The sequence below is a fragment of the Centroberyx gerrardi genome, chromosome 3 (genome assembly GCF_048128805.1).
Source record: "Centroberyx gerrardi isolate f3 chromosome 3, fCenGer3.hap1.cur.20231027, whole genome shotgun sequence".
NCBI classification, from domain to species: domain Eukaryota; kingdom Metazoa; phylum Chordata; class Actinopteri; order Beryciformes; family Berycidae; genus Centroberyx; species Centroberyx gerrardi.
Window position 1 is genome coordinate 4,135,539 of NC_135999.1, and position 14,328 is coordinate 4,149,866.

The following is a 14,328-nucleotide window of genomic DNA, read 5'->3' on the forward strand; positions in this document are numbered from 1 at the left end:
CGATGCCATAAAAATTGAATGAAGTATGCTCAGATCATTTTTTTCTGCCCTCTTCCTCAAGATTAACACAGGTTGGCCATCAGCTCTTTATATTTTGCCATCCCTTCTTTTAAAATCACACCAGGCATTATCTGACATTTTCCAAGCCATGGATAATTAGGTGTGCCTTGGGCTTGTCTCTTGCCCAAGCATGTCACCGCATTATAAAGGTTGAGAACCACTGCATTATACCATATGTCTTAACTTGTGTTACCTTGTCACCCTCTCTCATTGCAGTCCAACCCAACCCAGCGGTGCTGATGGGGAACCCCATTCGGGCGTTCACGCCGCCCCTGGGTGGCACACCAGCCGGCATGGGCAAGTCACCCAGCCCCGTTCAGAGGATAGATCCCCACACAGGCGCCAGCATCCTCTATGTTCCAGCCGTCTATGGGGGAAACATGGTCATGTCCATGCCCCTGCCTGTAAGTCTGCTGCTGCTGTTACCATACAGACACTGAATATGCATGCCTGTATACTGTGCCAATGTCAAATAACATGACAGTGCTATATTTCAGCTACTACAAAGGGTATTATTATACTGGTCACTTTTAGAAAATGCACTTTGTAAGCATGAGATTACAGCTACCAGAGTATACTGAAGGGACTCTGCGCTGTTATCTAAAATATGTATGCATAATTTTGTCAAAAATCACATTTATTTCACATTGTGTGTGTGTGTGTGTGTGTGTGTATATATATATGTATATATATATATATATATATATATATACCAGTGTTTCCTCATACAATTTTAATATTTGGCGGCCCGCCCAGGAAAATCACCAGCCGGCCAAGTAAATTCTTGTTTTGGATTCATCTCGGGTGTCATGATGCGTAAAGCTGGCAGCTCTCGCCATCGTAGATTTCAAACAATCAAGATTTAATGCTGCCAAGCGGCGAAAGCGCGTTGGTGAACTACAACGACCATAATTCATTGCACCTGTGACACGGCACATCTGTGCTCCTCGGAGGCACGGTGCGTCTGTGCCGACACAAACTGCACGGAGAGACATGTAGCCTCGTTAATCAGATGGAAGTATAATAGTCGGCTTATGTTGCAGCGCAATGAGTTTATACTAGATTGAGAGCTGAAATGCTGACAAAATCGTACTACTGGGCTCCCTAAATGAAACGCCAATATGTCATCAATCCACTCACACACGCCCCCACCCCGGTGCTGCTGGAAGTAAACTGACAACTTGTGTCCCTCTAATTTAGTTTTCTTGTTCTATTTCTGGGTCTGTTTCCATCACCTGGGTGAACAAAAGCCTGCATTTTTCAACCAGTGTATAAGACAGGTGGCAGCGTACAAAATAGCTCTCCTCCTGCAGCACAAGCTGAATATTCTAGTAGCTGCTGTTCTCTGTGGAGAACTGCTTTTTGTCACTATTGGTATAGCTTAGGGGAAACATTATGTCCATATAACATTTCCCTGAATCCTATTACCCAAATGCAATGAGTGAGTTGGCCTACCCTCTCAAACCTCTCTTAGCATGTAGCTCACTCACCTCTATGTGCAATGTGCTATTTCTGTTTTAATTTACTTTGTGTAATGTACTGCCTATAATGTGCGTACTCTAGTTGTGTGCTAATTCAGAGCCAGTGTTGGGTGGCATTAACCAGTCCACTAACTTGGATTATGTAATCAGATGATAAAAATAATTATAACTCAAAACAAACTAGGTGTAACTAACTAAATGAAACTTAGGTTACTAATCATATTTTATGAAAAACAGTTATTGTAACTAGCAGAGTAACTGCCATCTAGTAATTTGAAATGAAGGAACTGTAACTTTTTAAAGGCACGTAATGTTACGTTACTGTTTATAATCAACATTGTCCATAATGTGTGTTTACCTCCTTGTCCTATGTAGTTGTGTAGTGATCAGTAATCTTTTTTTTCTCCCAGTTGCCTTGGCCAGGTTACCAGAACCGCTTTGCCATGGACCCTCGCATCATGAGCCACCAGGCAGCCATGGCCTACAACTTTAACCTGTTGCAGGCCCAGAACCGAGGCTCCCCCATCCCCTACAGCGGGGTGGCCCACCCCTCCCCTCTAGGAATGGGCCAGCCCAGTCCTGACAAAGAGCTACAGGCAGACCCCATCAGAAATGGTGTGGCAAATAATTATTTACTAAGTCAAGCAACCACCCCAAATCATTCAACATTCAATCAATCAATCATAATTTCAGGACATCAGCCATAAAGAAATCTGTCAGTAGCATAGATGGAGAACAAGACGGCAAATAGTTTGTAACTTCTGTGTTTTTGGTTTTGATTTCCTCCTAGGTAAATTAGAAGGGTGTCCAAAGTCGGAGCAGAGCCGTCTTCAGACACCAGAGAGGAAAACCTCAGACATGAAGGACAAACAGGCAAGTTGCTGAAATTGTTTGCCCAAAATGGACCATATATGTGAAAAGCTTTTTTAAGGTATGGTAAGTGAATTAGCCAACAGTAATAGCCTTGCTTATGGTTTTGACTTTATCTTTATATTTGGTCTTTATCTTTGTTCCAGGGAGACTTAGACACAGGCCAAAGTCGAGGTCTAGACTCTCAGACGGACGGGCTCGGGGGATTCCCGAACGCACTGCTCCACCGGAAGGACCCCTCAGCAGGCCAAAGACCCCTCAACTACCACCTGGCGCCCCCCAACCCGGCTTTCCCTCCGCACCCCGCCGGGGGGAGAGCCTTCCCCCCGCAGTACCCAGTCTCCAGGCTTCCCTATCGGGTCAGCCAGCCCCAGCACCCCGGGATGGCCCAACAAGGTCAACAGCAGCTCAGCCCCGCATACACTGGTGGTAGCCACAACCCTTCCTTCTTCAGCGGGCCCATCCCCCCCCACAGGGGTGTCCAGTCCCCTACTTTGGATGGGCCGGAGTCTGGAGGGGCGGAGGAGATGAGCGCCTCCATGAGGACTCCGATGGGCCACCATCCAGGCCTGTCACAGCCCAGCAGAGTCAACAGCTTTGGGGAGGATGGACAGGATGTAGGCCTGGGAGATGGGCTAGGTGAGTGGAGCACTGTCTTTTTCTTCTTGTATTGGGAAAAGGCAGATTGTCCAAAAATGAATTACTATAGGGGTTAGAAATTTTGGAAATTTGGAAGACTCTTGTTTAATGTCCTGAAGATTTGACCTATTTTATAAGGTCCCTTGTTGTTGTTGTTGTTTTAGAGGCTAATCAGTGGCTGGCTTCACCCACTCTTTAAAGCTAGTACAGATATCACTTTCATGTTCACCCAATAATATCACAAGGGTAATTGGTCAATAGGAATAAAGTTAGTGGTCTTTATTACACGCTTCAAGCTATGTTTACCCCCCAGTGAGAATGACATTCCATTGCCGTTTCAACAATAACTGGATTGGATTGAAGTTGGATGTAATAGCCAATTTAAAAGACTATTCTGAGAGTCACAGCAATCAGAACATATCTGTTGACTTTGTACTTCTTTGTTGTTAGTGCTGAAAGGTCCCATATTATGTATTACGGGGGAGCCTGTAGGGCTGAAACCCTAATAATGAAGTTGACGGCGTAGACATGCAAACAGGAAGTGAGGCATAATTCCCGCAACAGCAACTATGTTTCTTTTTGATTTGGAGTGTGACTGTTGGGGGAAATTATGCTGTGGGATGCGTGGTAGTTGAAGGAGCTGAGAAATGTGAGTGTGTGTGTGTGATGATAAACCCTAATCCACTACTTGGTCCCAGGGCACAAATTGAGATTAAGATTATTTTGTGTTAGATTGTACAAATTGGAGAGCGACAGGAAAGATGGGAAAGAGACAGGGAAAAGGACATTTAATAAAGGTTGTGAGCATCAGCCATTTTGACCAGGGAAAGCCGATTTGACAGTAAAACTCACAAATATTGATTTCTTCCCTAGCGTTTCTTTTTTTGAATATTTCTTCCTCCCTCAAAGTCACACTCCATGACTAGCTCCATTCCCTTTGTGAATGTAGCTGTAGTTTACGCTGCGTTCATGTGATGGTGGAGTAATCGTGAATGACTTCACGGTTCACTGCAACGACTTGGAAGTGTTCATACATTCAAATTCATTTGAAGCCATGAAAAGCCATGATTAAAGTTTTCTGTAGGTTTTGGTTGCTCATGATAATTCTGTTTTTCCACACTTCACACATCCTTAGGGAGTGATACATGTGAGTTTGTTTTACAGCACACTAAACATTGCAATGTGAGCAACAAACAAAAAATATATTGTTTCCTGCCATTGCATTTTATTGACTGAACCGTATCGTATCAGATTTTTAAAAAATGAATGCAATCGTATCGAATTGTTGACTTGCTCAAAGACGTCTTTCAGGTGTTGAATCACTAACATATTGATTCATAGTCGGTCTAAGGAGAGATTCTCATCTCTAGTATGTGCCTTAGCCCACTGAGTCTCCAGGACAACTCCAGGCACTTTAGGACTAATGGTGTTGTTGCCCTTCCAGACCTCCAGGGTCCCTTGGCTCTGGAGGCGCTAAGCCAGCAGCAGCAGCAGGCAGCCAGGCTGGGCCAGTGGGGGGAAGCAGCGGGGCCGTTCCTCCAGGGCGGCGTGGCTTTCCCTCTGCCCCAGCAGCTGGCCCACCTCGCCCAGCCCGGCCTGGCTCGCTTCCCCCATCAGCTGCTCCGGGCAGCCAGTTGGGGCCTGAGTGCCGGTATGGAGGACGAAGCTGTTCCCTCTGCCTCCACTGGACCGCCTTTCACCAGGTCAGACTACACCTCTGCTTGCTTCGTTTGTCCTTTTTACAGGTGTAGAGATACTACTGCATGCGTGATGAACTACTGTTGAGAAAAATCAAGTTTTACTCTCAACTGTTGGAAGGTATATAGAACAGTCTGGTAACTTGGTGGTGGATACACATTACAGTTTTCCATGTGAACATTCCAGAAATGTTTTTATAAAGTACTGGTTCTGGATAGATGCAGGATAACTACATGAAGGGGGACTTCTACGGCTACCATTGTATGTGTTTTCTTTCCCTTTAGGCATTGCTTGCCCTTTTTCTCATCCTCCGCAAATAGTTTTTTTTCTTGCTGCTTCTTAAAAACAACATGCCAAGTTCAAAAGAGTAAAGCAATGCTTCTTCAACCCCCAGGTACCCAGGCCTCTTGAGAGAGATGCCCCCACAGGAACAGCCTGAGCCGAGGGAGGCAGCAGAGATGCAGCCCCCGCCTCAGTCCCGTCTCCTCCAGTACCGCCAGGTCCAGTCCCAGTCTCGTTCCCCAGGTGACCCTTCGTCCCCTTCAGCCGCCACCTCCAATCACACCGGCCCCTTCCCCTCGGGCCCCTACTCCCATGACACCGGCCGCGATCTCCTCAACGACAGCCTCCTCAGCAACCCAGCTCTGCAGCAGCAGCACCCTGGGAACCCCCTCTACAATCCTGGTAGCTACCCACACCAGCCACCAGCCCACTCTGCCAGCCCGCCTCCCTCCCAGGTCAAGTACCTGCTTCAAGAGGCGCAGTGGTCTCACGGCGGAGCCGCGTCAGTGGGCCCGCCGCAGCAGAACCACCTGATGGGGAACCAGGGCCACGGCTTTCCTTACGGACTGCCCGTCATGGCTCACCACAGCAGGCAGGAGCAGGTCCACCTGATGCAGCTTCACCATCAGCACCAGCAACAACAACAACAGCAACAACATCAGAGTCAAGGTCCAGGCCAGGAGTCCTACCACCCACTGTCCCCCAGAACATCAGCAGCCACAGCCCTTCACAGTGTAGATGAGGTAAGCGTTATTTAATTAGCATATTTTGGGGTTATTAAGTGTAATAAATCACTGGAGAGAGGGAGAGAGACCTTTTGACAAGCAAAAAAAATGTTGCAGTTTTCAAAATCACTGTGCTAGGATTTGTGATGCAATTTTGACATAGCAACTCCTGAAATACAGACCTCAGAAAACAAAAATACCCAGAAGAGTTGATGTTTCCTGTCAGTATTCCATTAAAGAGCTTGGTGCATGTCAACACCATATCCATTTATAGCTGGAATTTGCTGATATTAGCTGTGATACTGAAGAATGTAAACACCTAATCCCACAATTAAATAAAAGCCACTTTTATTTTGGGTCTGCTTGACCCTGCTGTCTTGGACTTACAATGAAAAAAGTGACAGAGCATTCGTTGATCACCACCATTTGAGCACAGTTCAGGGTCCTCATTGTTGAAACGTTTGGAGTGGTAATATTAATGTGCCAGTTCAATCCTGTTACCCACCTTGTGAGATGGAATTAGGTCAGTCCTTTTTTGTTTTTGGTCCTAGCTTCAGATTCTGTAGTTTCACTGGTTTTATCTTTGCCATCAAGTGCGAGCTCTCTGCTTCCCTGCTTTGATGCTGCCTGATGTCTTAAGCACAGATACAAGTTCACATGTAGAGCCTATTGTGCAGTGTGAAATCTGAGCTGCTAGTTGTCATAACAAACACCTTTTATTTCACCTGCACTGTATCTGTTATCACATCCATATGCAAATATCTCATTTAAAATGCATTAAGGGGAGAACTTATTTTCCAGGCTTTGAAATATTGAAATTAAAGCTGTGACTTTCTCACTTTCTGCTTGTCTGATCTGACAACTGCAGTAAAGAAGGAGAGAAATTAGGCCTCAGTTGCACAACCAGTTTGTTTAAATTCTCTCTGTACTGGTGCAGTAATAGGCATTGTAATGGGATTAGTTTAGCCAGGATGTTCTCAGATATCCAGCATTTAGTGTTAAATGAAATAGAGATTCCAAAGTCTCTGATAAAATCAAAACGATGCTATGCTTGCTAACAGGGAGATGTGGATAATTAGGGGCTTAAATCATCGCAGTTTTTGTCGGTGATGCAGAATGAATATCAACATGTGTGGCTCAAATGCGGAGATGAGGATTACGTGTATGAGATGTACCTGGGATACAGATTAAGTTGTTTTGCTTACCTTAAGGGGTGAAATGAAGTTTATACAGTATGAAGTTTAAACAAGAAAAAGTTTTTAGCTGTGCTCAGTGTCTCATTTGGGGGGGGGGGGATGACATTGTTTGCTGTTGCGTTGTTTTTCAAGTGCAAATAAAATGTTTCCCTTCCTTTTTATGTATTTATGTAAACTGAATATCAAGAAGCGGTGGTGACATCTGGCACCAAAGATCAGCCAATAGCAGATGTCAATTTCATTAGCATGCATTTTACCATTCGATATCAGGCTTTACACAGATTTGGGTTTGGAGATTAGTTACTCTTTAAGCTCAGTCATCATATTAGCTCTCCTCCTGTCTGTGTCTAAATCTTGTTCTCACCCCGTCTCCCTCCTCTCCGTCCCGTCTCTGTCTCTCCCCTGTACAGTATGAACCCAGGGGTCCAGGCCGGCCCCTCTATCAGCGCCGCATCTCCTCCAGCTACCCAGACGACTCGTCCCCCGCCAACGCCCACACTGCCCTGTCCCAGCAGCCCCAGCCCTGTCCGTCAGACCCCCAGGACCACCCCCACCCGCATCCCCACGCGCAGCAACATCAGCACCCGCACGCGCCCTACGGTTACCCCCCACCCGAGCTCTGGCCCAGTAACGGCGGAGGCCCCGGTCCGTTCCAGAACATTCCATGTAACGGAGCCGGCACACTCGCTCAGCACCGGGACCTCCTCGGTAAGTATCAGTGAACGCTTTGTCAGTAGGCATTTCCCAAGCATGCTAAAAAAGCAAAGGTTTTACTCCTACTATTTCTATTCAGTCCCTGGGATTATTATTACAGACAGATGTCCATAAGGAAAACAAAATCCTTTGGCCCTCATTCATCAAGCTATCATATGATCAAATCTAATCTTGAAGTGTGCGTACGCTCATTTCACCAAAAAAGTCAGTAAAAAAAAAGAAAAGTCAGTATTTATCAGTTCCATCTTTGGCATAGCACTCATTTCAAGGAACTATATATTTGCGCTGCGCATGGAAAACTATTGGAATTACAGAATATGAAAGAATTTCCTCATGCTCTGTGACAAAGAATAATGGCATATTCATTTTTCTCAACACACTGAAGTTTTGAAGTGTAATACTCGCATCAAAAGTATGAATAAATAGCCTACTTAAAGTCACACAAGATGCATAGGCTCTTTATGGAGACATGGTGTATAATTGGATGACTGGACGCTGTGCGCTTTACTGTATCCAGACCAATGCCTATGGTGAAGCCCGGCAATCATGGCAGATCATGCGCTACTAGAGGGCCTTGATGCTGCGCCAAGCCTTCCTTTTTATAGGCCAACTTTGAGTGTGTCATATGTAAATAGTCAATTGATTCCACACGGTTCTCATTCCAGCAGTGGATGCATGCACAGACGGTGCCGTGCCATTAGTTTTGTTATGAAGTGTGCAGCAGTCCGTTTTTGTTTTGGACAGCTGTCAGGGGGTTGATGATGCAAAGCAGTTTGGTAGCTGCTGGTTTGCTTTGCCAATATGAAGTGGAAAGAATACAGAATGGCTTGTTGTGATATTCGTTGCCAATTATGCCATCAGATCAAAGAATGGGGGCGTTAGCTTTGTCTATGGAGTTGTATTGTTGCTATGGGCTAATGCCTCCTGCTTTATTTGTGTCTTAACCTGATTAACTAAACCCGACATCTGAGTCTAATTTTGCCTCTCCTCTCTTTCCAACTCACCCCATCCATTGTATTGTTTCATTCTCTTCGCTCCTGTCATCCATCCTGGGTCCAGCAGCTTCCTCCAAGGCCCTTCGGCAGGCGGAGGAGCAGGCGAAGGCCGAAGCAGCAGCGGCGGCGGCGGCGGCGGCAGCAGCAGCGGCGGCGGCGGCGGCGGCCCAGCAGCCACACCCACACTCCCTCAACTCCCTCCAGCACCTCGGACAGTTCCCCCCTCTCATGCCCAACAACAAGCAGCAGCAGCAGCAGCAGCCGCCGCCGCCGCCGCAGGCCCCCACAGAGCCCAGCCAGGGCCCCCAAAGTCTGAGCAAACCGCCCACCATGTCCTACGCCAGCGCCCTCCGCGCCCCGCCCAAGCCCCGAGCTGTTCGCCCCGAACAGGTCAAAAAGAACAGCGACCCGCTCTCCCTCTTACAAGAGCTGAGTATAGGAAGTTCAAATGGTAGCAATGGGTACTATTCCTACTTCAAATGAGTGTCACCCCCCCAGTATGATCCCTCAATAAGTGATAAAATATTAAAAAAAATAAAATAAAAAAAATTAAAAAAAAGCAAAACAATTACCAAAAATACAAAAACATGGTGCAAAGTGCTTTTACAAATTGTTTCTATCAATAGTTTTGTTTTCTGCATTTTTTTTTTGTTTTGTTTTAACTTTTTATTTGTAACAGTCAAATCTTTCTTCTGTTTCACATATCTGTGAAAAAATATGACATAAGTATATATAATGAATGCATTACTGGTATATATACATACTCATTATGTATATATGAATATATACTTATATTATGTACACTTGTATATGTACGTAATGCTAAAAAAAAAAGTAAAAAAAAAAAAAAAAAAATTAAAAAGGCAGGATTTGGTTGACCACTTAGCTACCTGCATATTTTTTCCTTATTGAAGTTGGTTATTAAATGAGTATGTTGAAGGTTTTTTGTTTTTTTTTTCTTAATTTTTTTTTGTCTTCCTCAGTTTTGAGTGGACTTTCTATGTCTTGATTTTCATACTACTGTAGTTGTGGTAACGGACAAAAGCTAAGTGGTCAACCGACACAGAAACTATATGGAACATTGTATAGAAGTAGATAAATTTTCCTCTAATCTGTACATATAAAGAAAATAAATGACTGAATTGTATGCCACAGACATGTACCTAAATTCCTGTATCATGCTAGCATTTACATTAGAATTGCTTTTTCCTTTTCGTTTTGCTTCTGATCTTTAATCCTTAGACATCCTTACCTGGAAATCACCTTCCGTGATTCAATAGTTAAATGTGATTCTTTCTTTATAGTTGACACACAATCATAAATGCATCGAAGCATAAATTACTGAAAAATAATACAAATATTGATTGCATATTAACTTTCCTTCTCACCGGTCATTGACGAGAATGGATAGAGTGTGAAAATTAACATTGAAACGGCAACCATGTCATTCCTTTTTTTGTTTTGTTTTAAGGATCAGAGAAAATCAGACATGGCTCTCTTTGAGATGGCGATAGGTGAAATCAGTCCAAACTGCTTCCCTTTGCTGCTGATACACAATGCGTTTATTGTTTTATTTTATTCTTTCTAGGCATTGTGGCAGGGTTCATTTTCAACTCGTGTCCAACGACATGTCGAGAAAATCTTTACCAGTGAAGTTGCTGTTGTTGAACGAAAGGCGTGTTTTTTGCGGAGTGTTTTCCGGAAGGCTGCGGTAGTCAGAGGGGATTGTGAAAGTGTAGAGAGCGGTGAGGCAGGGTGTGAAAAAAGTGAACATTTAAGGGTGCGATGCGAAAAGTCTACGTGTCTTCGTCTTTTTTTCGACTGCGCATAATCTGCGAGAGTCACGGAAGTCGTTCCTGGCCGTTCAAAAGAATGAAATGACTCGCTTTTTCAGTCGGGTCTAATCAGTGGGGAAGATTAAAGCAGCGGCAGTAGAGCAATCTCTCTTCCTTCTTAATTATTGCATTTGATGTATCCTGTCATATATATATGATTTCATGAGTTTCTTTCTCTGGTAATCCACAAATTAATGTGCGTTGAGTGTGATGTCCCCAATTTAAAAAAAATCTCTGCCCACGTCTTGCAGTCACCCCAGCCACGTTTTAATGTTTTTTCTTAACGCCTACAACACATGGTGCAACATAACGCTAGGAGCATTCAGATGGTTGTTACACATCATTTTCATCTTTAAAAATGAACTGCTAGAATACCGAAACCCTGAGGATTTAAGACTATCAGTCCCATGCCGGTAAAATATTAAACAACGCCAATAATGTGTTTTTCCCTTCGTGAAAAAAACAATACTGGAAACAGTCATCCAATGCTTTGTCTTGTTATATGTAATTAATGAGTTTAACAGTTTTTGCCCCATCCGCAAATATAAATTAGCATTAGCAATAGCCTAATTGGTATAAATGTCACTTCCGCAGAAAGCTAATATCTTACGGCTACTAACTTCACTCTTCGGTGTTTTGAACAATCAGCAGAGAACGACACAAAGCTCTGGTTTTCTTTCACTTTCTGTTCATTGTTGTAACTCCAAGGTCCAGATTTAAGAGGTTCGTCTTTTTGACTTAGCAGTGAACAACACATACTTGTAAATATGCATTTTCTAGGTATTTACAAACCAGATTTTGGGAGCGCCTCAATTTTGTAGAAGCTGTTCCGAGAAGAGGTATGCCCTTTTTAATTATGCAAATTCACAGAAAAAAAAAAAAGAATTCTCGAAACGGACAACGACGACCCGGTTGGCGGTCGCGACATCTCGTCGTGACTTTTTAGATTCATTTTTTTTAAAGGTTGCGTCTGGCTGATTTGGCAAAGAGGAGACTTTGTGTTGCAGCTGTATATGAAACAACTTATTTTACTGTACAATACATATTTTTAAGTATATGTTGCCGGATTTGTCCTCTTTTGTTTTCTCACTACTTCACAGCTAAAGAATTTTATTTTTTGTTCACCGGTGCTTTGTGGTTCAAAAATCTTTTTTCTTTTCTTTTTTCTTTCTTTTCTTATTATTTTTTTTTTTTTGGTGAAGACTATATTTTCTTTTCATGCATGTTGAGATGACCTGGCTGGTTTTTATCCCTGTTTTTATCAAACAGTTTGTATTGATTTGTGGAGGAAAAAAACAAAAAAAAAAGAAAAAAAATCAAGCTTTTGTTCACCCTACAGAGTCAAATTTTGGTATATTATTTGATGTGTACAATGACTTGTGACATTATGAACAAAACTATTATAATATTTTACTAACATGTCAATGAAATATGTAATGGTCATGTAAGTTTTTTTTTTTTTTTTTTCTGGAATTATTTAGCAGGGCTAAAGCTGAGGTTGCTCCCTACTGTGTGCCACATTGACTAAGCTTTGGATATCTTTTGCGGGGGGAAAAAAGAAAAGGAAAAAAAAAAGAAAGTGTGAATCAAATATGAATCCACAAAATAGTTGTTGGCTAATCTCTAAATTGTGCAATACTAATACTTCACCGCTTCTTCTGATTCTCAGATATTTGTGAATTTCTGAAGCAAAAGAGATTGAGCCAAGGACGATTTTTTGTTTTTGTTTTATTTTTAAAGGGATGGGATTTTTTTCGTTATTGCTGATACATTTTCTTTTTTGTGCTGTCAGGACTCTTAGTTTCCAAAACAAATTGAGATGAACTTTGAGATTCTTTGCTTTTCAGATTTGAAACTCTTTCACCACCATTGCTGCGCCGCATCACATATCAGCACATCAATTTTTTATTTTGTTTAACTCGATCGATGCCTTTTTAAAGAAGGAAGAAAAAAAACCAACTTGTATGGCACATGTGGAGGGAGCAACCTTTTGCCCAGCCAGTAGAGAGCACTGTGTTCAGCCTTTTATAAACGCCACATCTCTTCTCGTTCTCTGTTTTTTCTCTCCTCCGTTCTTCCCCCCCTCACTGCAGTGAATCAATGGCACACCTGTTCTCCCACAGTCTCCCCGGTCCCATTGGTTCCTCCCTCGTGGGTACAAAATAATGAATAGATCTGTTTCACTTTTCTTCATTTCAATTGGTGGTGGTTATAATAAAGGATTTAGACTGTGTTTCAAAGGTTTATTTTCTTTTCTTTTTTTCTTTTTTTTATTTGTTTCTCTATTAAAGTGTTTTTATTGAAACCGCTGGGATTGCTTGGTCTTTTATTCCTGATCCATCGTCTGGATTACACATCTATGGAGAAGCCGCTCTGGCTTGGCTGCCTCTGATTGGCTGGTTCACTCTGTCTAGAGGCACTGGCCAAAAAAAAAAAATCAAAAAATCAAACAGTGGTTTCAATGGAATCATTGGTGTCACTCATCTAAATGCAGTGGTGTTTTTGATATCAATATATTTAGACTGAAAAAGTTACAAGTTTTCAGTGTTTCCCCCAGAATTTCATTCTTGTCAGGGTGGAAAAACCTCTGCAACAGCATTTAGACCATCATGTGACAGTAAAACTCTCCACTAAAACCCAGACTAATGAAATTCTTTTAGTGTCAGCAGCTCTTTAAGGCAGGGAGACCCACCACACCTATTCAATGGTAGAGAAACACTGGGATACATTAGGTCTTTAAATTAAGAATTTGATGGACAAGAAACGTAACAACAATTAAACAAATAAAATGTGCAAAGAAAATCTAATTTCATGTCAAGTTTTCTAGACTGTTTTCAGCTGTGGTCAGAGATGAACCTCCATCATATGAGAGTTGGTCCACATGACTGACGAATATCTGGTATTTAATAAAAGGTTGATATCAGCCCAGTTATATATCAGCAAACCCTATCTTGTGCTTCACACATTTCTTCTTCTTGCTTTATCCATCTCTCTGTCAGATTTACCTCTCCTGAAATGTGTTCCTCCTTTTTGCCCCGTCCATTTTTCTGTCATCTAGCCCAGGCATTGGGATCCTAATGGCTCTATGAAGGGAGCAATAACTCGCATGGTGTCACACCTCGAAGACATTGCCTCCTTTTTTCTGTTGTGTGGCCCTTATCCGCTTTTATTACTCATCCAAGTGAGTCCACATGTTTTCATCCCCGAGCAATGAAGGCCGGTCTGTCTTCGGTGCAGACTCGGAGCCGCTGTGACGCAGGCCGACTTGAATGAATCCCTGATATGAGGATTCCAACCAAAGCCACTTTTCCACAGCGGGGCCAAGGTCGGCTCTAAATTACAGTGCGTCTCCAGGTGCTGAAGAAGTCTCAATATAGCTAGAAATTCTAATATTTAAACTCAAGGACTCAAAAGGTGTTGAATACAGCTAAGTACAGCAGTTCAAGTATTGCAGTGACTTAGTGTTTTTCAAGTGTCAAATCAGCCAACTCATGTATACCATTGTGTTCAGTTTCACCTTTATTTCAATTGTGAAATGTATTCTATATTTAATTTTTAATCCTAACTGGCATTAAAAAGGTCTTAAAAGTCTTAAATCTAAGCTGATGAAACTTGCAGACACCCTGGTTAATCAAGATCAAAGTGTGTATTAAAGGGGCGATGTGTAGCATTTTTAACATCAATATATCATTGTCAAATTAATTGTGATACTTTGGTGTAATTACTGTAAACAAATGAGATGATTGGTAGCCTCCATCTCAGACTATAAGTCTGCACAGAAGGCTCCAAAAGTTCACATCACACCTGACACCTGATTTGTCACCCACCGGACA

The 14,328-nt window shown here is 42.7% G+C and overlaps 1 protein-coding gene across 3 annotated transcripts in view; it reads left to right on the forward strand.

Annotated features, from left to right (window-relative positions):
- Positions 1–12,798, forward strand: part of helz (helicase with zinc finger) — a 65,464-nt gene extending 52,666 nt beyond the window's left edge. For 2 of the 3 annotated variants that reach the window (XM_078291537.1, XM_078291535.1), the window contains 8 exons: positions 277–464; positions 1,952–2,156; positions 2,332–2,418; positions 2,562–3,050; positions 4,495–4,753; positions 5,143–5,773; positions 7,362–7,659; positions 8,725–12,798. In XM_078291537.1, the coding sequence (XP_078147663.1) occupies positions 277–464; positions 1,952–2,156; positions 2,332–2,418; positions 2,562–3,050; positions 4,495–4,753; positions 5,143–5,773; positions 7,362–7,659; positions 8,725–9,143 (2,576 nt within the window). In that variant the 3' untranslated portion in view covers positions 9,144–12,798. The remainder of the gene's footprint in view (positions 1–276; positions 465–1,951; positions 2,157–2,331; positions 2,419–2,561; positions 3,051–4,494; positions 4,754–5,142; positions 5,774–7,361; positions 7,660–8,724) is intronic. The other variant, XM_078291540.1, reaches the window with a different exon arrangement.
- Positions 12,799–14,328: the final 1,530 nt, after the last annotated feature.